The sequence below is a fragment of the Carcharodon carcharias genome, chromosome 26 (assembly GCF_017639515.1).
Source record: "Carcharodon carcharias isolate sCarCar2 chromosome 26, sCarCar2.pri, whole genome shotgun sequence".
Lineage (NCBI taxonomy): Eukaryota > Metazoa > Chordata > Chondrichthyes > Lamniformes > Lamnidae > Carcharodon > Carcharodon carcharias.
The window spans coordinates 22,865,907-22,888,944 of NC_054492.1; the positions used below are offsets into that span (position 1 = coordinate 22,865,907).

General features: G+C 41.1%; 2 protein-coding genes across 3 annotated transcripts in view; one reads left to right on the top strand and one right to left on the bottom strand.

The window, feature by feature from the left end:
• The window catches only part of rab11a (RAB11a, member RAS oncogene family), a 33,492-nt gene extending 20,767 nt beyond the window's left edge, over nucleotides 1–12,725 (top strand). The window contains exons 2-5 of the mRNA XM_041175062.1: nucleotides 7,622–7,817; nucleotides 8,275–8,468; nucleotides 9,496–9,576; nucleotides 12,004–12,725. Of these exons, the coding sequence (XP_041030996.1) occupies nucleotides 7,622–7,817; nucleotides 8,275–8,468; nucleotides 9,496–9,576; nucleotides 12,004–12,143 (611 nt within the window). The 3' untranslated portion in view covers nucleotides 12,144–12,725. The remainder of the gene's footprint in view (nucleotides 1–7,621; nucleotides 7,818–8,274; nucleotides 8,469–9,495; nucleotides 9,577–12,003) is intronic.
• A 2,952-nt stretch (nucleotides 12,726–15,677) lies between these two features.
• megf11 (multiple EGF-like-domains 11) overlaps nucleotides 15,678–23,038 on the bottom strand; it is a 354,743-nt gene continuing 347,382 nt past the window's right edge. For both annotated transcript variants that reach the window (XM_041175289.1, XM_041175290.1), the window contains 2 exons: nucleotides 19,071–19,271; nucleotides 15,678–17,929 (listed from right to left, as the gene is read on the bottom strand). In XM_041175289.1, the coding sequence (XP_041031223.1) occupies nucleotides 17,754–17,929; nucleotides 19,071–19,271 (377 nt within the window). In that variant the 3' untranslated portion in view covers nucleotides 15,678–17,753. The remainder of the gene's footprint in view (nucleotides 17,930–19,070; nucleotides 19,272–23,038) is intronic.

A 23,038-nucleotide genomic window follows, 5' to 3' on the forward strand; every position in this document is an offset into this window, starting at 1 on the left:
ACTATTACTACTATTAGAACTTGCATTTCTATCATCCATTCACAGTTCATGAATTACATTTGAAGCATGGTCACATGTTTCATTTCATAAGCAAATTTCACAGAAATAGCAAAGAGAAATAACCAGATAATGTTTAGGTGGTGTTGGCTGGATTTCAGGTTAGGATGTTGTCTTCAATCCTCTCTGTAAACCCCTCCAGCCCTAAACCCTCCATTCCTTTGTTCAGCCACTGGTAGCTATGCCTACAGCTGTTCAGGCCTGCAACCTGAGAATTTGCTCTCTAAACTTCTTGGCCTGCCTTGGCTCCTTTTAGAAGGCTCCTTCAAAACCTACTGTTTTGACCAAACCTATACTTAACATCCTAACAACCCATCCTTTTGGCTTGATTATTTTTTGTTAATTGAATGTAAGCATTGCTGAAAATCCCAGCTCTTCTTGTCCATCCTTATTTGCCCATGAGAAGGTGGTGGTGAGCTGCCTTCTTGAACCGCTGCAGTCCATGTGGTGTAGGTACACCCACAGTGCTGTTAGGAAGGGAGTTCAGGATTTTGACCCAGTGACAGTGAAGGAACAGCGATTCCAAGTCAGGACGGTGAGTGATTGGAGAACTTGCAGGTGGTGGTGTTCCCACCCGTCTGCTGCTTCTGTTCTCCCAGTTGGTAGAGGTTGTGGGTTTGGAAGGTGCTGTTGATTTTTAATAGCTCCTGTGTAGCACCTTTGGATGTTTTACTACATTAAGGGTGCTATATGATGGCAGGTTGTTGTTTGTTTACTAGCTCTCAAAGAAATGTTAGTTCCCCTTTTTCCTTTTCCAGTGCCAGTGATCAACCTGATTTCTTTGTGGCTCTCCTTTTATTGATCAGATTTATACCTGTGATCCTGCAGACTGTAGTTTTACCTCTAGCTTTGCTGCAGTTCCTCTTTTGTCTAAACAAAAAAAAACCCCAGAATTTCTTGTTCACAGTTCCTGCAGCTGTTTAGTACCTTGCTTCCTCTCACTGGGACCCAGATTGATTCCTGGCATCTTTGAGCCAACCTGACTAAATTCAGAATTTTCCTCCTTTAACACTATTACATTGTTAGTCACTCGCTGAAGATTAGCATCAGAAGATCACAGGGGAGGAAACAATCAAACACGGCATGTTCCAGAACAGATATTCAGCTAAACCCACAAGCTGCTGACTCCAATCTCACTCGATCCTCGTATCCTTCATTCTAATTTAATACGCACAAATTTATTGTAACGCCCAATCCGAGTATTTATGTGGCTCCTCCACGTTGTGACTTAACTCCAGGAGTGACCACAACCAAAAGGGAAGTGACTCAGGTGAAAGTGGAGCTCAGGAATAACTGACCGTAATCCTCAATGTCAACCAAGCGTGAATGTTCGTCACATAGGTACTGATGACTAGGTAGCCAATCACATAGTTAGTGGATCAAAGACCTACCCTGAATTACATCATATGATCGTGATGCCATCTTTATTAATTAATTATATTAACATAGGCAAAGCCGTTTCAGTTAACATATTTATAATTAATATCATGCACCCACCACCCAAAATAATGACAAGGGTAACTGCCAAAACCATTATGCTAGAGTAACATGATCACTGCACATATATAAACAAACTATCCACCCTACCCTCCCGCCAGGGATCAGGACTTCACACTCTGGGGATATACAATACCCTTCTCGTAGCAACTTCCAATCCTTCATCTTGAGTCTTGCGATATTGAACCAGGTGAGCTCTGTTGAACAATTCTCTTGATTACTGGTCTCCAAATATTTGCAAAAGTTCCAAGGTCAGAGAGATCATCAGTCTCGAGATAAGTTGGGCAAAGGACTTGTATTTCTGGATCTTCAGGAATCGCATGAGGCTGTTGTTCAAATCGAACCACTTTCCTCTTGCCCCTATGACGAATCCAAAGAAGTTAATGGATGTGCCCCGGGTCAGCTCTCTTATTTCGTCCTTTAGGTGTTGATATTTCCATTCTTTCCCTGCCCAAGCTTTCTCCAACGAATTGTTATTGTCTTCAAACCACACTGTGATATCAACAACTGCTACTACTCCACCCTTGATGAGTACTAGGTCTGGCTTCCGGAGGTTCCTGTCTTTTCTGAAGAGTCTTGGTTCCAAGTAGAATACCCAGCCATACTTTGAGATAAACTGTTGCAAGTGGTCCAGGATTTTATTATGTCTTTTGATCCAGGCGTTTTTAGCGAAAGGACAGTTACCAGAGATGTGAGCCAATGATTCGAAAAGGGCCTCACATCGTCTGCAAGACTTGCTTGCATGGTGTCTTCAGCTGTTTAAGGTGGATCTCATTGGGTAGAGATTACACTGTAATAAAATACTGTTCATGAGTCTGGATTGTTTGAGGTTAAAACAAGTTCTGAGCCAGGAATTTGAAGTATAGTCATTGCCGGAGTACTTGATGCCTGTTTCTTGGCATTGGAGTTCGGTCCACTTTAAATATTCAACCTTCCTCCAAGCTGCATATCTGTTGACAGGTTTTGTTCTGGATGTTTGGGTAATATCCATCCATCCCAAATTGATGATTTCATCAATGCCATTTCCTTCATGGGTCCCTCTTGCACCACCCTTCTTGAGGGATTTTTCGATTTCCCTAAGCACTTTAAGATTCCTCAGGGAGTTGATTGCTTCTTTGTTCTTGACACCACTGTACTCAAACAGGCCTGAATCGTCATGTCTGGTGAGCTTTCCAACGCCTCTAACTTCCGGATAATGGCCGAAGGAATTTGGACTTCAAGTCTCGGCATGGTGAGACCACCATTGTAGTTACTGTTGTAGAATATTCCATCCGTAGTGTGTGGTGGAAGCTGAAGGATTTCTTTTGCTGCATTTCTAATGGAGTGATCAAGTTTCACCAGTGTGTTTTGTGATACCTCTGAGGATTAAATGAAAGTAGATTCTTGGAATCATGTGGCTTTTAAGGATTTCAATCCTTTGGATAGGTTGAAGTGCTGCCTTCTTCAAACTAACTATCCATCCATCGATTTTGGATCCCCATTGCTCCTCAGTTACCCCTGCTCAGAGGTCGATTCTGGCTCTCAAATATTTCTCCGCCTCTCCTGGTGTTACATGTGAGATTGGACCTCCTCTCAGCTGCCAGTTTGCCATACTATTGTACAGGAACGTCTTTTTCTTGTGGATGAAGTGGAAGCCCTTGGTCTTCCCGGTATTCAACTCCAACCCTGTGTTCTGGCGGAATTCCTGTACGATGGCTAAGTTCTTGGTCATGCCTGCATGGGAGTCACTGAGTAAAGCAATGTCGTCAGCGAACGCCAGAGCTGAGCAACTAATCTGCGTTCCCCAGAAGGGCAAGTGGACGCCCAACTGTGCCTCCTGTAAGGAACAGATCAGAGGGTCCATCACAATGTTAAACAGAATTGGTGATAACAGGTCACCTTGCTTAACCTCTCTCCATGATATTGGTAGGTTTGGTTTGCCCGTCTTTACATTTGATAAATGTACTAGTTTCCAAGTATAGACCTGTGATCATTGTTATGAATCTTTTTGGCAGCCCCACTCTTTGAAGCACCTCGATGAGCATTTTATGCCCTACGGAATCGAATGCCTTAGCCAAATCCACAAAGGCAACGGCTAGCTCTTTCCTGTTGAGTTTGGCCCCTTTCTTGATGTTACTTAGAATGGCGATGTTCTCATTACAGCCAGGAGTCGCCACCAGAAAGCCTTTCTGCCTTGGGTTGATCTGAACCGCTTCACTTAAGCGTTTAGTGATGATCTTAGTGTAGAGCCGTAATAAGATCGAACTGATTGTGATTGGTCGCCAGCTGTCTGTGCTTTTTAGTTTTTTGGCATCGTCTGACTTAGGAATGAGAACTGTGCAACTCTTTTTCAAGACCTTTGGGATGGAACTTGACTTGAGCCAGAGGGAGAAGAGACGTGGGAGCCTGTCTTCGTACTCTGCTTGGATGTCACTGATGTCTTCCAACTTCATCCCATCAGGTCCAGCTGCCGTGCTCTTTTCAATGCCTTTAATTGCCTCCTCAACCTCTTCCTTCTGTATGAGTTCTTTCAAAAAGTCGTAATCTCTCCTTCCATTGTACAATGCGAACTTTTGGAGGTTTGCTTTGTTTTTTGGTTTTGAGAGCTTATTGGTAAAACTCTTCAAGCTCAGCTTTGCTGAGTGGACATAGTAGGGTGGATGGTGCACCCAAGATTTGCCATGCTATCTTTCTCCTGTCTGTTTTGTATGCCAACTATGTTGCTTTGAAATTGGCTTTTTTAGCTGCCCACTTTTTCTTGGATTTTGTATTTTGGCTTTTGTTCTTGGAGCAAGCTTCTTTCTTCCTGGATCTCCTGCCAGTTTCCTCTCCCTTTCCTTCAGTTAATATAGTTTCTGTGATGCTTTCAACAAGGCCAATGGCCATGACTCTCGTCTCTGGGTCATTCTGTACCATCATTAGCTCTTCAGCTGATTGTCCAGATCCACATGCCTAGGGATACCGGCTGGGGGGTCGCACATTCCTTGCCCTTTGGGGACTGTTCCCCCTCACCACCTCCACTTCATCCCCCTCTTGTGGAACTTCCGTTTCCCAAGCACCCTCAGGCTGGCTGCTTTGCGGTGATCGAACACTTGTTATGCTCTCCTCTGCTTTTAGGAGCGGTCTTTTCTTGGAAGCAATCTGCCTGTTGGTTTTAGATGTTAGATGGATGGCTGTTTGTTTGTTGACATCTGCATGGCCTTCGTACCGCTTCATTAATTCTCTGAGGAGGTCCATTTCCTCTTTTGTCCATTTATAATCTCTCCGGCCAGGCTTTGCTTGTGATAGGTGAGCTGCTAATCGTTTCGTGTTGTGTACTTTGGCATGTCTATGACGCTTGTGCTGGCTGAGCCCAATTTGTGATGTGAACTGCATTTCAGTGTTCACATGCACAGATCGTACCAGTGAGAGGTGGCCTCACCCCTTTACGTTTGCTGTAATGACAAGGAATGGAATGGTACTCGCCAGATTTCCTGCATTTGGAGCAAATCGTATGAACGCATTTAATCTGATGTGTTTGCAGAACTCACCCACCCCGGGAAGCAGCAGATCGCACTGATGGCAGAGCAGAGCAGCCCATCAACGGGGTATTGGATCTCCACTTCGCTGTGTACGGTTCTGTCGTCACTGGGTGGCAGCTTCACAGGCTCGATATAGGTTGATAGAATACCTGTCTCGTCTCGGGGTCCCTCAACCCCATTATTGTCCAAAGTTAACGTTCCCTTGAACTTCTTGTTCTAAAAGGTCAGTGTTTTTATGGCTCTTGTGTCATCCCTTTCGCTTAGAGAGCTTGACTCCGATACCTTCTCGTGTTGCTCGTCATTCACTACTAAGGGTTCCGGATCGTCCAGTCTGGCTTGTTTCACTGGTTCCCAGTAGGCAGGTAAAAGGGTCTAAATGGCCTCGATTCCACCTCGGCAGTTTGTGTGAAGATGGACTTTTTTTCTTGTCCGTTGAGCTCGGAACTAGCACTTGTGTAGCAATTGCAATTTACACGGTGGCCTGCTTCAAAAGGCACAACTGTAGGGGACGTTGTTTCTCCAGGTCGCTCCCAACCGGGCTGCTCTGACCAATGACGGTCAACCATTTTTATATGCTAATGCTGGTCTCCGCAGACCACAACCAACAGTGTTCTTTCGAAGGTCGTTTAGCCAACGGAACCTTTTTTCTCTCTGTACCAACTTGGATAACGGTGACGGTGTTACCAGTGGGAGCCACGAGGAGGCACGACCGACGCTGTGGATGGCGAGAACACCAGACCACCACAGGTCAAGTAACTACTATCCAGATGGACACACTGGCGAGGCCGCCACCAAAAGAGTCATAGTGACTCCCGCCCCTTTATCAAGTAGCCACTTAGTTCGCTATGAATAAATTTCTGAGCTGTGCGAAGTTGAATTTGAGAATTCCATATTTGAGCCACTTCCTGCTTGTGGATTTGATTGTTGCTTTTTCCTGTTTTGTGTGCTTCCTCTGCTCCCTCTATGGTGAGAGACCCAGACTGTGGTGTGCAGGGCATGATTTCAAAATTTGCAGATGATATGAAGATTGGAAATGTCATCTGATGAGTCCTGAACTTCAGAAGGACGTAGTCATGTTGGTGGATTGGGCAGACAAGTGGCAGATGAAGTTCAATGTGGAGAAGTGTAAGGTGATCTATTTTGGCAGGAAAAATATAGAGAGCCAGTGTAAAATAAAGGGAGAGCCTCTAAAGGAGGTGCAGGAACAAAGGGGGACCTCAGTGTATATGTACATAGGTCATTGAAGTTGGCAGGGTATGTTGAGAGAGCAGCTAAAACACATCGTATCTTAGGCTTTATTAATAGGGGTATTGAATACAAGAGTAAGGAGGTCACTTTGAACTTGTATAAGATACTAACTTGGCCTCATATGGAGCACTGTATCCAGTTCTGGGCACCATACTTGAGGAAGGATGTGAAGGCATTGGAGCGGGTACAGAGGAGATTCACAAGAATGATTCCCGGGATGAAGAATTGTAGCTATGAAGATAGATTGGAGAGGTTGGGACTGTTTTTCTTGGAGAAAAGAAGGCTGAGAGGAGACATAATAGAGGCATTCAAGATACTGAGGAGTATGAACAGGGTAAATAGTGAAAAACTGTTCCCACTCGAGAACGTCAAGAACTAGAGGGCACAGATTCAAAATAATTGGCAAAACGAGTAAATGTGATGTGAGGAAAAATGTTTTCACCCAGAGGGTGGTTGGAGTCTGGAACAAGCTTCCTGGAAGGGTGGTGGAGGCAGGTTTGATCGAGGTATTCAAAAGGGAATTGGATTGCTACCTGAAAAGAGAGAATGTGCAAAGTTACGGGGATAAGGCAGGGAAGTGGGACTAGATGGAATGCTCTTTCAGAGAGCCAGTGCAAACTCGATGGGCCGAATGGCCTCCTGCAGTGTAAAGATTGTGATTGTGGATTCCATCTGTTTGTGGCTTGGAGTCAGCTCCTAGTGACAGAGTTGGAGGAAGAGTTCCGTTCGTATGTGACCACTGTTACCCTGAAAAAAAAATCCAATAATCTGTGGTTGAGAACTCAACAATAGGTGTTGCCTTTGACCTTTCAGGTATAGAATCTTATGTATATTGTAACAGTGACTACACTTCAAGTCCTTCATGGGCTGTGAAATGCAGCAATTGTGGAAGGTGTGGCCTGTACAGTTCGCAATGCTGTATGGATCTTTGTGGTTTGTACTTGGTTAATAGATACATCTGAAGAGGGCTAGGGCGCTATGGTCTATTGGCATATTCAGCGAATTACAAAGCAGGATTCTGTCTGTTTCAACAATGAAATAAACTGTTGGTTCTCTCCAATATAACTGTGTTCTGATCCATTCCATGATTTTCTCCAGAAATGAAGGCCGCCAAATAAAATATTCACTTAACATTTTACCCTCGGCTTTTGCTGACTGGGATTTGAGAATGTTATTTGGCGGTGAATTCCCTTCTCCTACTTGATATCAGTCCCTGTTGTACCCAGCCCTGGACTGGGCACCCCCCCCCCACCCGTTCCTCAGTTCGGATTTAATGCTGCCTAGTCTGACTCTGCTCCCATTTTCTTCCTGTCTCGCAGTTGTGCTGATTGGCGACTCGGGTGTGGGAAAAAGTAACCTCCTGTCACGCTTTACACGCAATGAGTTTAACTTGGAAAGCAAGAGCACAATTGGAGTGGAATTTGCAACAAGAAGCATTCAGGTTGATGGGAAGACGATTAAAGCGCAGATCTGGGACACGGCAGGGCAGGAGCGATACCGGGCCATCACCTCTGCGTGAGTTTTACAGTTACTGGAACCAAAAATTGTCTTTGAGCGGTGTCTTTTAATTTTTTCTTCCTGCACACTCCTCTGCCACTCTGCACATGTGGGTGTGGTGAGAATCGGGGCTGTGGATTACGCATGTGGGGTTCGATGGGTGAGGGGAACCCATGGGGTTGCTTTTCCTTGCATTTTGCTCATCTGTTTATCGGAGCTGATCTGCCAGTTTGGCGCAGCTTCATTTTCCTGTATCTGAAACTCAATGGCCCCTCTGGGAGAAAACCTGGGCCCCAAAAAGCTGGCTGTGCTAATTTCCCTGGACAGGTACAAACACAGCATTATTCTAATTAAAACAAGCAACATTCTAACCTAAAGATGAATTGCAACTCTTTCTGGCACAAATGCCTTAATTTGAATTCAACTCCTTATGAATGTGTGTGAAATGATGTTGAATTCTTTGTTTTGGGGTTAGATATTACCGAGGGGCAGTTGGTGCCCTGTTGGTTTATGATATTGCCAAGCACCTCACCTACGAGAATGTGGAAAGGTGGTTGAAAGAGCTGAGGGATCACGCAGACAATAATATCGTCATCATGCTGGTAGGGAACAAGAGTGATCTGCGCCACCTCCGAGCTGTGCCTACAGATGAGGCCAAAGCCTTTGCAGGTATGTGTTTCAGATCTGTCCGGGGGCTCTTTCTGTTTAATGCACCAATTTTATAAATTGATGGCCAGCAGAATGATATGTCAATATGGATGTTCCTCCAACTCATTGCAATACTTGTGCTTGTAGGTAATTACATTTCCGGTTAAGGGGCGTTGCACTTGAACAGAAAAAAAGCTTGCAAAGGACTCTGTCAAAACTCCTACCCTACATTTTAGAAAAACCTACTTTTAAGGCTTCACACGTAATTTCCATTTCTGTTCCCTCCTGCCCACTGCCATGTTGGTGACAACCTGCCTCATCTTGAGCAGCCTGGGGGCACATGACTAGAGTTAAATTTTGTGGGCTGCACCATGCTCACTGTTCCTGGGTCATTCTAAGGCAGCCTTGGCCTAGCAAGGGGTCAGCCCATTGACCCCAGCTGTGGCATTGGGCTTTGGGAATGAATATCAAAGATAATTATTAGAAGCCAGGTCAGAAGTTGGGGGAAATTGAACCTGGTCTGAGACTGGGAAAGTATTCCGTCTAGTTATAATTCTGTCCTTATGTTTGTATACTGCTTTGATTTTGAATTTGGGGATCAAGTAGGCATGATTGAAGCAATTGAGATTCTTTGCAGTGCTACAGTGTTACCACTGGTAGGCTGCAATTACAGTGTGACAGGTTTACATAAGCAGTTACCTTTATAAATGCAGGCATAGGAATTTATAACAGGAAAAGTTGTCAAGAAATTGCATGCAAAATATAAGATTTTTAATATAGCTAAATAGTTTTCTCCACCCCTTCTAAATGCATCCCCCTTGGTTCAGTGATGCCACACTCCTCTGCCAGTAGAGTGAGGGTGGATGGATGGGCCACTTGCTATCCATTGGTTTTATTTCTGCACCTCCAGCATCTGATCACTGTTGAGGATCAGGTGATCTGACCCCTGTCAGATGATATACAAAATAAAGAAATAAAATAATCTCATTTCACTCCTGTGACTTATCATTGATTTTTTTAAAGCTGACGGGAGGGTTTTTTGTTCCAGAAAAGAATGGATTGTCTTTTATTGAAACTTCAGCTTTAGACTCGACAAATGTAGAGACTGCATTCCAGACCATCCTCACAGGTACGTGGATCTGCTTCAAACATTACTTTGGAATTGAGACTAAACTGAGCATTTTTTTAAAAAAAAAAGTTTCAAATTAGAGATGTATGCTACATTGATGTTTAAAAGTTGGACTAGGTCTGATAAACAAGGTATTGTGTTAATAATCAGTTAAGTTGTGCAAAGTAGAGGTGGATGAGACTGTTCCATTATCCACCGCAGAACATAGTGCCTTATGCCTCTTGTGGGTTGAGCATCTTTGGGTTGCTTCTTTCTGAGTAAGGCACCTATACCCATCAGTTTTTGAAATTTGTGTGTGCAGTTTCTTGTTGGGATCAGCTGAGGATTAGGCTGCTCTGTACAGATTTCTGTTAACCTTCAGCTCAGACTTGGGGGGGGGGGGCGGTGGGGGAGTAATAAATCCTCAACTTAGTCAGTCTGAGATCAGGAGGGATCCCTCCTAAAGGGGATGATGATTTTTAAAATCTTTAAGTGAATTTTTATACATGTTAAACTGAAAGTATTAATGATGTAGGATGAAACTCTCCCCTCCCAGCCATGATCTTTTGTTCCCTTTGCCATTTCCAGCTCAGGCATAGATAATACAGACTAGATACAAAGATCCTGTACTCTGCCCCGGCAATGTGCCTTAACATTACATGCACCATAACATAACGTAAGAAATAGGAGCAGGAGTAGGCCATTTGGCCCCTCAGGCCTGCCTCGCCATTCAGTAAGATCATGGATGATCTGCCCCAGGCCTGAACTCCTCTTTCATGCCAGCTCCTCATAGCCCTCAACTCCCCGATTATTTTAAAAACCTACCTACCAACCTACCTCCTCTTTAAATATTTTCAGTGATCTAGACTCCACAGCAGTCTGGGGTAGAGAATTCCAGACATTCACTACCCTCCGAGAGAAGAAATTCCTTCACATCTTAGTTTTAAATGAATGTCGTCTTATTCTGTAACTATGTCCTCTAGTTCGAGATTCCCCCATTAGTGGAAACATCATCTCAACCCTGCTAAGCCCCCTCAGAATCTTGTACGTTTCAAAAAGATCACCCCTCATTCTTCTAAACTCTAATGAATAAAGCCCTAACCTATTTAGCTGTTCTTGAGAAGTCATCCCAGGAATCAGCCTAGTGAATCTCTCTTGAACTGCCTCCAATGCCAGTATATCCTTTTTTAAATACGGGGACCAAAACTGTACACAGTACTCCAAGTGCAGCCTTACTGTACAGTTGTAACAAGACTTCCCTATTTTTAAACTCCAACCCCCTACCCATACAGGCCAAAATTCCATTTGTTGCCTTAATTACTTGCTGCACCTGCATGCTAACTTTTTTGTTTCATGCACAAGAGCACCCAGATCCCCCTGTGCTGCATTTTTTTGGAGAGTGTCTCCATTTAAATAATAGTCTGCCTTTTGATTCTTCCTACCAAAGTGCATGACCTCACACTTTACTACGTTAAACTCCATCTTCCAAGTTTTTGCCCACTCACTCAACCTACCTGTATCTCCTTGTAGATTCCTTATGTCCTCATCACAACATGTCTTCCCACCTATTTTTGTATCATCAGCAAATTCGGATAAGTTACACTCTGCCCCCTCCTCCAAGTCATTTCTCTTTCTGTACCTGAATTTCACCCTTCTTCTCAATCCCCTCTCTTTCTTTCTTTATCAATCCTTAAATCTAATTGGTTAAGGAGATAGGTGAACCACAGGATCTCGTCTGAGGTCCCAGATGCCCTGGCCACACTGTTATTGCTCAAACTTCCAACAAGGACATGAGCTGAAGTCCAATTAACCAGTAATGCTGTGAGATGCCTGCTTCTGCAAATTCCTGCCCAATAAGTTCCTGATGATTTTTTTAAGCTTCTTGAGTAGTCAAGGTTATTAATGGGAGGGCAGGTAGAAAGTGCAACATACAGTCCTGTTTGATGGAGATAAAATTCTTTTTGAGTCAATGTGTGGATGAGAGTAAGTACAAACTTTGTTTGTAGCTGTCTTCTAATTAAATCCCGACTAAGCCAAACAATTACCATGGCCTATTGTTTAAAAAAAAAGCTGCAGATATCATTATTCTTTTTGTGACTGGCATTCTTATTACTGTCAAGTCCTAGTTTATGCACACAAGTTTCTATTCTTGTGTCATGAGTTTAAATGGATTCCAACTCGCTGCTTTATCAGGCATTTGTAATGAGTGTTCCTTTTGGTGTGGAGAATTAGTACGTGGTCACCCCTCAGCAGCACTGTTGCCTGGCAACTCTGCACAAATGAGCCTCCAAACCTCAAATTGTTGACATTGCAAAACTAATTTACATTTGGTATAATCTGTAAAAATTTACACAAGAACAGACTCCGAATTAAGACCTGAAACATTAGCTGAAGGCTTACAATTTAAAAAAAGAAATTGTATTAAATCGTTTTACTTCCCTCCTCTAGAAATTTATCGTATTGTCTCTCAGAAGCAAATGTCAGACAGACGTGAAAATGACATGTCGCCGAGTAACAATGTGGTCCCCATTCACATGCCTCCAACTACTGAAAGCAAACCAAAGATGCAATGCTGTCAAAACATCTGAGATACAGAAGTTGCTGTCCATTCCCCATACTGTACCTGTGCAGTGCTTACAATTTATTCCTTTTGTTATGTAATTCAAATTTGCTGATTAATGTGGCAATTATCTTAAACTTGTTGCTGTCTTTATAAAATCCGACATGTTGAATTAATGTCAGCTATGGTGCATTTTTATATATAATATATATTCACAGGTAGTGTAAAATGGTTTTAAAACCAAACCATTTTGTAAATGAGGGTATCATGTAAAGTAATGCTGTTTCTAAGTGATGTTAGCAATAGGGCAGATGGAATACGACCCCCCACAAGCCTTACTGTGGTAGATGCTTTAAGAAATGGAAAGCTTGTTTGGATCAGGAATGCTTATGAAGTGTGAACAACACAGATGGTATTTCTTGTCAATTCATCAGTAGTTTGCCTCTTATTTTCTTTCTTGTTTCCTGGCATTATATGTAATTGATGTATTGTAAATTATTTGTATTTTATGCATGTACTATGATTATCTCCTTTTTCAAATTTTTAGGTTATGATGGTTTAAAATATATTCTGTGTACTTGAATATTAATTAAAATGAAATGGAAGGGGATTTGTTTGGTTTACTTCAATGCAAAGTGATGATTTGGAACCATATAACCGGAACTTCCGATTTCTGAAATCTAACTCCGAATGCTGGGAGATGAATGTCTACCTCAGTAAATGAGTTTTGGAGGGGGGAAAAAAAGTATGTTTTAGATAATTTGGGAACTTTGTGTTTAAATTGAGAGCATTGTCCCAGCTCTGAAGGAAATAAAGGCACTTTGGGTGTCCTGCAAAGTCCTCAGCATAAGTACATACTACTTACTAAGCTGGGCCTATATCAGGTAGACAGTGCAAGGAAATAGCCTATCTTATTCACCCTGTCCTCACTAGCTTACCTTTGCAGACATGTCTATTCCTGATGGCAGTGGTAGGTGTGATCACTGTGCAGTCCTTGTGAAGATAGCCTTTTCTCTGCTATGAGGCTGTTCTCTGTTATGTAGGGTGGCAGAGACTGAGAGGACTGATCTATCAACAGTTTTTTTTTAATGGTGTGTGTAGAAGGGAATGTCAGCACCAGCCATCCTCAAAATGAAGTATCAACTTATTGAAGCTAAGTGGCAAAAGCAGCAGGTGCCACAGCTAATGGACAGTGCTAAACTCTGTTACCTACCATGTACAGTTGAGATTGGTGGACAGCCTAGAAACCAACAGTAGGAGGCTACATGAAGATATTCCTTCCCCTGCATTGACACCCCTCATCTTGAGCACAGTCACAAAGAAAAATAGCAAAGTTATCACAAGAAGGCAAAAAATAAATTGTGAAAGCAACATTTATTACTTTTCACAAAATGTGACAACTGAGTAAACATTACAAATCAATTCTTAAAAAGAGCATTGTCTGTTGTCTTTGAAGCATTTTCTATACTATGGAGCTATCACTACTGAGAGCCTACATGCTCCCTTTTATAGCAACATATATACATGGTTTGGTTACAGTGAAATTTTGTGAAGTGTTTGGTTGATTCTGGGCCCCAATGGGCACAGACCTTCCAAATTGATAAGCTGCAGTTTGTTTCTCAATTTTAAACTAGTTTTTTAAAAAAAACACCATTTTTAATTATCTTGACATCAAGATTGTTCTACCAGAACAAACTGGACCATTATAAACTATAGGATATTTTAGAATGATTCCAATGTTGTGATGTTGGTTTAAGTTAAATTTTCCCCTTGGAAATCCCTTTTAAGGTCATTTTATCTGCTGTCTCATACTTGGCCATGCACCATTTCCTGTGGAAGTGAATGGTACATATCCTGGGTTTCTATTGATTCTCTTTTCAAATTGGCCACTAGGATAACAATAGCAGACTGGAAACCTCATTAGGAACTTGTACAGCTTTCTTGCCCATCTTAGGGTTTATTTTATTTGAATCCTCTGGATCAGATTACTGCCTTGTCAACTATCTATTATATATAAACTACTTCATCCTGATGATTGCATCAGTTCTCCTTTATTCAGAAATTGTATCTACTGTTTAATGACATAGAGTACAAGGAAAAATTGAACAGGGGAAAGTAACTTGGCCCACTGACTGCTCTTGTCACAGACTACAGTCCACCCTATTGTGAATTCTACTCACTCTGATCTCCTAAACAAAAGCTTGCACGATTTCGCCTTACTACCTGAAGTAATGAAATGAACATCCATCCACACAAATCAACTATTCATCTCTGTACATTTGTGTTGTGTAAATGGCATTTTCTAGATCTCAGCAACATATAGGTTGAACATACAAACAAGGAACAGGAGTAGGCCACTTGGCCCTTTAAGCCTGCTCAAGCATTCAATAAGATCATGGCTGATCTGATCGTAACTTCCTGTTTATCCCTGACAACCTTTCACCACCATGCCCCCACTTGTTAATCAAGAATCTATCTAGCTCTGCCTTAAAAATATTCAAAGACTTTGCTCCCACTGCCTTTTGAGGAAGAGAGTTCCAAAGATTCGTGACCCTTAGAGAAAAATTTCTCCTCATCTCTGTATTAAATGAGTGATCCCATATTTTTAAACCATGACCCCTAGTTATAGATTCCACCACAAGAGAAAACATCCTCTCCACGTCTACTCAGTCAAGACCCCTCAGGATCTTGAGGGTTTCGATCAAGTCACCTCTTACTCTGTTAAACTCCAGTGGATACAAGCTTAATCTGTCCAGCCTTTCTTCATAAGACAACTATCCATTCCTGATATTAGTATAGTATACCTTTTCTGAATTGCTAATAACACATTTACATCGTTCCTAAAATAAGGAGGCCAATACTGTACACAAGAATTTGTTGTCTGTATGTAACCCCGCAACTTTGATTCAGTCTTCACCAGATATTTCTCCAGGGTTGTAAAAGAGTTAATTAACTCTTATCAACTGATTTTGCTTTTGATAACGAAAAGCTTGATTCCATGCTTAAAAATATTTTAAGTTACTCACTATTCAGTATGTAGGACTGTATGTAAAGTTTTAATGAGGTCTATATCAGTTTTCACTTGAGTGAGATTAATCTTAAAATTAACATTATAGTGAATAAATTTAATATGAAGCCAATGCTTATTTTTTAATAAATGAAGCTGTTGAATGACAGTTAACTTATTACAGCAGAATTCTTCTGTGTTGTAACAGTCATTGCTGCTCTCAGTCAAAAGTTACTGATTTTCTTAATTCCATTTGCCAATTAGCCTAGAAGTGATTTCCTAATGTTATTAAGCTGAATAACATTATTTGGTCTCCATTTGTGGACTTCCCCCATTATTTTTTTGCTGCTGTTTTCTTCCTGCATCTCATCTATTTCCAGTTGTAATGCGTGTCTTACCACATGCTTTGTCTATATTTTCTGGACTTTTTTCATGCAGCTAATTGGACACTTTTAAAATATTTTCCCAGCCTGAATGAGATATAACAGTAAGGGGAAAAAAATCAAACGGCAGGTAGGTCATTATAAAACATAAAATTGTGTCACACATTGTATAATTACATAATAGGGTCAGCATTTAATGGGAACATTTTAATTGTAAACCACACACTATAAACATTCTAATAAATAGGGAAATATGGAATACAGAACTTATATTAGAGTGAAATAAAAAACAGTATTACTGTCCTTTAAATCCCATATGCAACGTTGTATCAATTTGTAGTTCATTATACAAATACACTTCACAAAGCCAGCAACAGCAAAATAAACTACTGACCCCAGAATGAATAATAATACAATCTTCACTCAAGTATTGTGAATGAAAACGGATCTCCAAACCTGCCACTATCTTGGAACAGTGCAGCTTGTAACTTAATTTGTACAACTGAATAGTACAGCATTAATTATTGGGTTTTCCTCATTATTGAATATCCTTTAGTAGTTATAATCATTCAAATGGGGATGTTCCAGTGTTAGTACCCCATGTTACATGATTTAACTGGAATAATACAGTATTTGCCAGGCTTCATCTTTAGATCATTTTAGGTCTGGAATGATCTCATTGCTCACATCAAGGCTTTGACATCAAGACTACGAGCTTTTCCCAAAGGATTTTTTTACAGTGCAGTAGGTGTTCAATGCAGCAGCCTTATCAGTCTTTAATATCTATTAGTATTTAATTCTGATGGATTTCCATGCTTTAGCTTAAGAAAGCTCATACTTTATTTTTGAGCCCATTCCCAATATTAGCTTTTGCTATCACTATGTTCCCTTGTTGTCCTCCCCCAATGGCTCATCAACAAGCAACCTTGGCTGAGAAGTTAGGCTGTCAAGATCCTGCATTTAGAATGACATTCTAAAACCAACCACTTAGAGACACAACAGTATTTATGCCGAAACATCTCACCATTGCTTGGCACCTACCTTTCCTCACTTCCCCAACAGTTGTGAGATCAGGAACTTAGTTTATTGAGTTTTGAGGAGCTAGCGTTAAGTCCTATTCCATGATGGTCAGTACATTGCTGACCCTCCTAAAGCTGCTTTCTACATCATCATAACCAAATTTAGATTCTTTTCCACGATTATAAAGAGCTCAACTGTATTAGACTGCCTGCAAAACCTACCATAGTGCTTTTGGCTCCCCTCCTCCTTTGGATTCCATTTGATTGCGAGGACTTGGGGGTTCAGCAGGATGATGAAACCCACTGTCTATCCCACTGTTTAGTTAATTTAAGTGAGATTTCAGTAGACCTTCCCTCAACACCCTCACAGACAATCCTGGCAGGCAAACTCATCCTTGGACACCCACCTCTGAAGGTTAGCCAGAAAGGTAACTATTTATAGTATGCTGTAAATATTGCTTAGTTTTCATCATGTTCCTTCAGCCTGGATGATAATTGCCTCACCTACAAATGCAATTCAGCTCTGGCATAATTCCTGAAATTTCATACCTGTAAAATTATATAGGAACCCCACACTCATTACTCTTTCAGTATCCTAATAAAGAATTTGACATTGCCAATGCATCATGCTGCAATTAAGAGACCTTTAGGGAACATTCTACTGATTTTCTATATACCACCTCCATTGAGTAGTCAATGAAACTCTGGCCACTCATCACTAATTCTCTTAAACAATGGCTGTATTTCAGTCAGTCATCAGCATTAAGTAGCATTAAAGATCAAAGTCAAAAAAATATTTGCCAGATTTTGTTTTCTTTCCCCTCCCCAATAAGAAATCATACATTCGATGTAGCATTTTGTTGCTGTTTAATCATCTCCCTGACAAACTCAGTTACAGCTGAGTTAACTAATTGATAGTTGTGTTTATCCTTTTAAGAGTTGAACTAGGTTGCGCAGACAAACTTTTATTAAAGAATCCATTTCCAATTCTGGAATCGAGCCTCCTCGGTTAAATTTCATTATTTGAAAGTACTTTTTTTTTAAATACCATGCAGCAAAGGAAATTCACATGAGGGATGGTGACAGATTGCCTGTGTGCAATGTCCATGTTACGTTCATGATTAGAATTTATTTTCAAGTCATCTTTGAGGTTCAGCAAAAAGATTGTCTTCTCTGCCACCATTTCTTGTAAGCAACAGATTCAAAAGAAGTATGTGAGTTGACCAAAGTCATGCTTTGATTGGCTTGTTTTGCTCTTTGTCATCTGGGACATGTGTTGGGCTGTGCCTCACAGGTAGTAAATCATAATGACTTGGGATGTGGCTGTTCTTAGGAAGGTCATATGGGTTCTGGCTGCAGCTTGGGGTGATCCCCTGACCTCCTTGAACTACACTTACTGTTGGCTCTAGAAAAAGGAAAATAAAACACGTTAGATTCACTGAACCCACAAATAAAATGGACTTCCTTCTGGTCTTTGGAAACTCCAAAACCATGAGTACCTGCTAAATGAAAATAACAGACTTGATTTCCTCCCCACATCCAGATCCATTCTACTCATTTACTGGCAAATCAGAACAATTTAAAGCACAGGCACAAGGAAAGGCTGCTTAGTCTCTACCCTCACAGACGTTTTCATTATCCCACACGGTTATTGCAGTGGATTAGTTTGAAGAGACCCACCTGTCTGAATTGTCACAAATCCAGTCACAAATGAATCTTCAAAATAAATTTTTGCTTGTCTGGATTACCATGAGCATTTAACTCAGTTAACAAGTTTTAAACTAGGCAAAGAAGCTATGAGGCCATGGACTCATCCACATCCTTTGGTACTGTACCTACTCAGCCCTCCTTTAATTAGTTGCTGGGTTTTGCTGAAAAGCACATGTGTGATCACTCAGAGATCCTGCTATATCTGAGTAACAGGATATATAACCATCACATACATTTAATATTAGAAAACACACAATCAACAAGCCCTCAGATTGGGATAAAAATTGACGTAAAAGGCACCAAGATGCAGCAAGTTGAATCTCTGCCTCTTTTCCTTGACATTTTCAACTGGAAAAGGATCAAGAAAGTTGATCCTTGGGTCTGTTAGACACTCCGTCACTCTCCTGATCTAAAGCTAAATGTCAGAGCTACATGAATGGCAAAGTCTACCAGAGCCTGGAGAGTCGGGTGATTAATTTTGCTGCTGGGTTAAGAAGTCTATAAAAATCCAATAAAAACATTAACTACATTTTAACTGGTTCAAAACAAAGCCTGGACTCCAATGAAAAATTTACATGAATCAAAAGTGCCTATAATGGGAATGAAGGCAGCAGTTATGTTGGGACAGTGGAAATGTGGGGTCAGTAGGAACATGGGGTTATTGGGAGTGGGGACAGCTGGAGCTGAGGATAATTGAAGTCCAATTGTAATATATCTATTTCTAAAGTTATGACATCCTGTGTATAATAACTTTAAAACTTTAAGTAAATTGACAAGAATCCTGGCTGATTTTAGATGGCTTCTAATAATTCTATCTCTTCCAGAAAAGCACTTGCCAACTTCGTAGATGTTTTTGTTTGTGGAGGTCTCGGTCTCCGTGTAGGGGGGATCCCTGTGAACAGGGGACTTCATCTCCACGTAGCTGCTTTCAGAATGTTTGCAGGTTAACATTGGCGGGTCTTTAATGGTAGCGTATGGGTTCTCACTGCTGTTTAACGAACATGTGCTGGAACTGCACAGTGAGCCCTTCACATAATCTGACAAAAAAACCAAAAATGAAATTAGAGATGTCATTTGCCTTTAATAAGGACAGAACCTCTAAATCTTCTTAGGGACATCCCGGTCCCGTGTCAAGGGAGCACTGTGAAACTTCAGGGCTCCTTCAATACATTGTCCAGTTTCCATTTTAGAAAAGGATGTTACCCCAAAAGTAAGTATATTCATTCAGCAAGAATCCTCGACCAGCATAATACCGTCTGTGCCACGTGGCACATGACTTCCCTTTTAATGTACAGAGAATATAAATCACTTTTGCTGTGACAGAGATACAATTATAACACTCTCCAACATTATCATGTGCTTTTAATTGTTAAATATGTGAAATAAACCCCACATGCTTCTCTCTGTAGTGCCCCACACAGCTCACTTTAACACTATGGTATATTCTTCCTATCTCCCTATTGCACACTAAATACATTTTGTGCTTTCTCCCCTTACAACAATATAATAACTCACTTCTCACTCTGTCCCTGGCTGCCTACACTGATGCTCCAGAATACTGAGCTTCCTAAAAAATCTCCAATCAAAACTGAAAATTTTCCAAGATCACAGTAAATTCAACCTGAATTCACTGCAGTTCTAAGATGCAGTCTCCCAGCTACGCTTCCATTTCTACTGATTGTTAATCATCAGCTCCACTGATATGCACAGGTGTGTCATGGAAGCACTCTGAGACTTCAGAACTCCTTCAATACATCATCCAGTTTCCATTTTAGAAAAGGATATTATTTTAGTAAAGGATATTTATTCTATTTTAGAAAAGGATATTATCCCCAGATGTAAGCATATCCATTCAGTAAGAATCCTTGACCGGGTAGAATGCAGTCTGGTTTATACAGTACAGGAGCACAATGTTGGGAGGGACCTCAATAATTCTTGAAGCAGCCTTGCCCAGAATAAACCGTTTTCAGAGCATGTTGTAAGTTTAGCAAAGCTCATGCACGTCTTATTGCACGCCTTGTTCTACTGTATTACAAAAGTGTTTATTTTGGGAATGATTTGCCCCTTTATTGTGAAGTTTTCTTGCAATCTCCAGCATGACCAGGGCTCTGCTAATAGTAAAACTGCTGATTGGCTTTCCATTTCCACTTGTGATGGGAGAGTCTGTATTCACGACACTTCACACCTCTCGCTTAAGGCAAGATCATGCTGCAGAGGTTTAATCACTAAGCAACATGCTCCTTCTCCAGGACACCACCTAGTCAGGAGAGTTACCAATTACTAATTAATAATTTCAGACAGAATTCTTGTCCATTTTTATGCAGTCTCTTGCAAGCCATTAAACAGTGTAAAAGACAATGCTGCAAATACAATAATATACAAACTCTGAGGCTTATACAAGTATTGAATATATTAACATCCACAGAGCAGATTACTGTTAGTCCAGAAAGACCCAAATTACCAATCCAACTGGTCAATGTCTGAACTCCTTTATGTGCAAAACACAACATCACAGTCCAATAAATACATGTTTGGCAGCAGTAACAGCAAATTTTTTCCTACAAAAATAATGACTCAGAATCCTTTCAGGAATTTTCCATTGTGGTTTCCACTTGGAAACGCCTTACTGATATAACTCCGAAATGCAGATGAACTGAAAGCGATATTTACTTGTATAAATTTTGAGCAGAAAAAAAACAATGAACAGAACCTGAAGAGAGAGGAATCCCCCAACTGCTGCCCCACCCCCAGATCTCACTTTGCTGCTTTGACAAGAACCAGACATTAGCACCAAGTTCCAAAATTGTCTGAAGGAGAAACCTGAGAGAGAGGATAATTTTGTTAATAGTACAGCTAAAAATATCAAACAATATCTTATGTTACAAACTTTTAGTCTGCTCCAACGATGGAGATTCAGTCAGTTACACTCATTCTGTTTCAGGCTCAGGTCCATGAATCGGCTTGCACTGTTCACATTGTTAAATCAGCTCCCTTATCTGACTTAAGTTAACACATCTAATTTTTTTTTGAGGCAAGCAGGCTGCTGCTGGATGATGAGAACAGATTTTGCAACGTAAATTCCAAGAGCCAGCTCACAGAATCCAAACTGAATCAGCTCTTGAGCCTTGTCGCTCCAGTTCCCAATTCATGTTCCTTCACATCTGGAGACAGAGTCTTGTTGGATAAAGTTCCAAAGGCTACAAATCCCCCAGTACCTCACCTGAGGCAATTTGTTATGGGTGACCCTAAATAGTGAGTGTGGCAAACAGTTCAACTGTGGACAGCATCACAGCTGAACCAGATGCTGTCCTCATCTGGTTTATCTGAGCATTTTACAGTAGGGATCACAGGAAGGTGATCAGGAGCAGAGCCCAACTAGGATGATGGAGACCAGTTGCAATGCGTACACTGTTGCATCTACAACACTTGCCATCCCACATGCTGAGATCAGCACAGAACTCAAATCAAGCTGAGTTCATCTGCTGGGGCCTTAACTGAAAATGTTAGCACATTCACCTGGACCACAAAATTAAAGGTAAAACTGCAAACACTGGAAAACTGAAGCAAAAACAGATACTGGAAAGAACAATTCTGCAAGTACTATACTCAAAAAGAATAAATTTGCAGGGCCATGAGGAAAAGCTGGGGTGTAGGACTACATTGGATAGTTCTTCCAAAGAGCCAGCACAGGCATGAAGGGCCAAATGGACTCCCTCTCTACTGTAAAATTCTGTTTCTAAAACACACAACAGGAGAGGGAGCATCTGTAAAGAGAAAGTGCAAGTTATGTAATTTCATGTGTGCAACCCCTCATCAGAACATATCAGAGAGGGTAGAATCTGAAACATCGTGGTGCTGCCTGATGACCTGCATGGTGCTACACTATAGTAACCCAGTAAATAGGAGATTCCACAGCAGGAGTCAGCAATTGCAACATTTGATCTACAGTGTCAAACAATACAGGACTGGTTTACAGAGTATGATTTGTTACATGCATACAGTTTAGGAGTTAGGATTAGAGGTGAGGAATACATGAGTAACTCTTTGACAAGTTACTTGACATTTGCACTGCCCTGATCAACAAAAAATAAGTGATATACATCCGTTTAGAACTTGACATGCTGAAGGATGAGAGCATCAAAGAGGCATTCACTCTTAAAGTGAAAAACAAATTTGAAGGTCTCAAGGATTGAGGAATCAGAACAAACAGGTCTCGGAACAAGAAATGAAAAACAAATGGGAAGCGTGACAGTATACAACATGCTGCAAAATGGAAAAGAAAAAGGGACAAGGAGTGGGTGACAGTTGAGATACCAGCAATGATAATAGAAAGAGGAAAGAAAAATTGTATTATGAGAAGTGGGATGAAGTATTGGAGCTGGAAAGAAATCAAAAAATGAGAATTATACATGAGAAGGTGAAATCGGAGGGATAGAAAGAAAGGGATAACAACAGATAGTAGGTGCATAAAAGAGAAAAATGGCAAAATATTATTTGAAAGGAATGCCCATTTAAGACAGGGGTGAGAAAAAATTTTCTCTCTCAGAGGGTCATGAGTCTTTGGAACTCCCTTCCTCAGAAGGCAGTGGAAGCAGAGTCTTTGAACATTTTCAAGGCAGAGGTAGATGGATTCTTGATAAACAAGGGGGGTGAAGGATTATCGGGGGTAGGCAGGAGGTTACAATCAGATCAGCCATGATCTTATTAAATGGTGGAGCAGGCTCAAAGGGCCAAGTGGCCTACGCCTGCTCCTAACCTGTATGTTCATATGTTCCATGCAGCAGCAAAAAGATAAATAGAATTG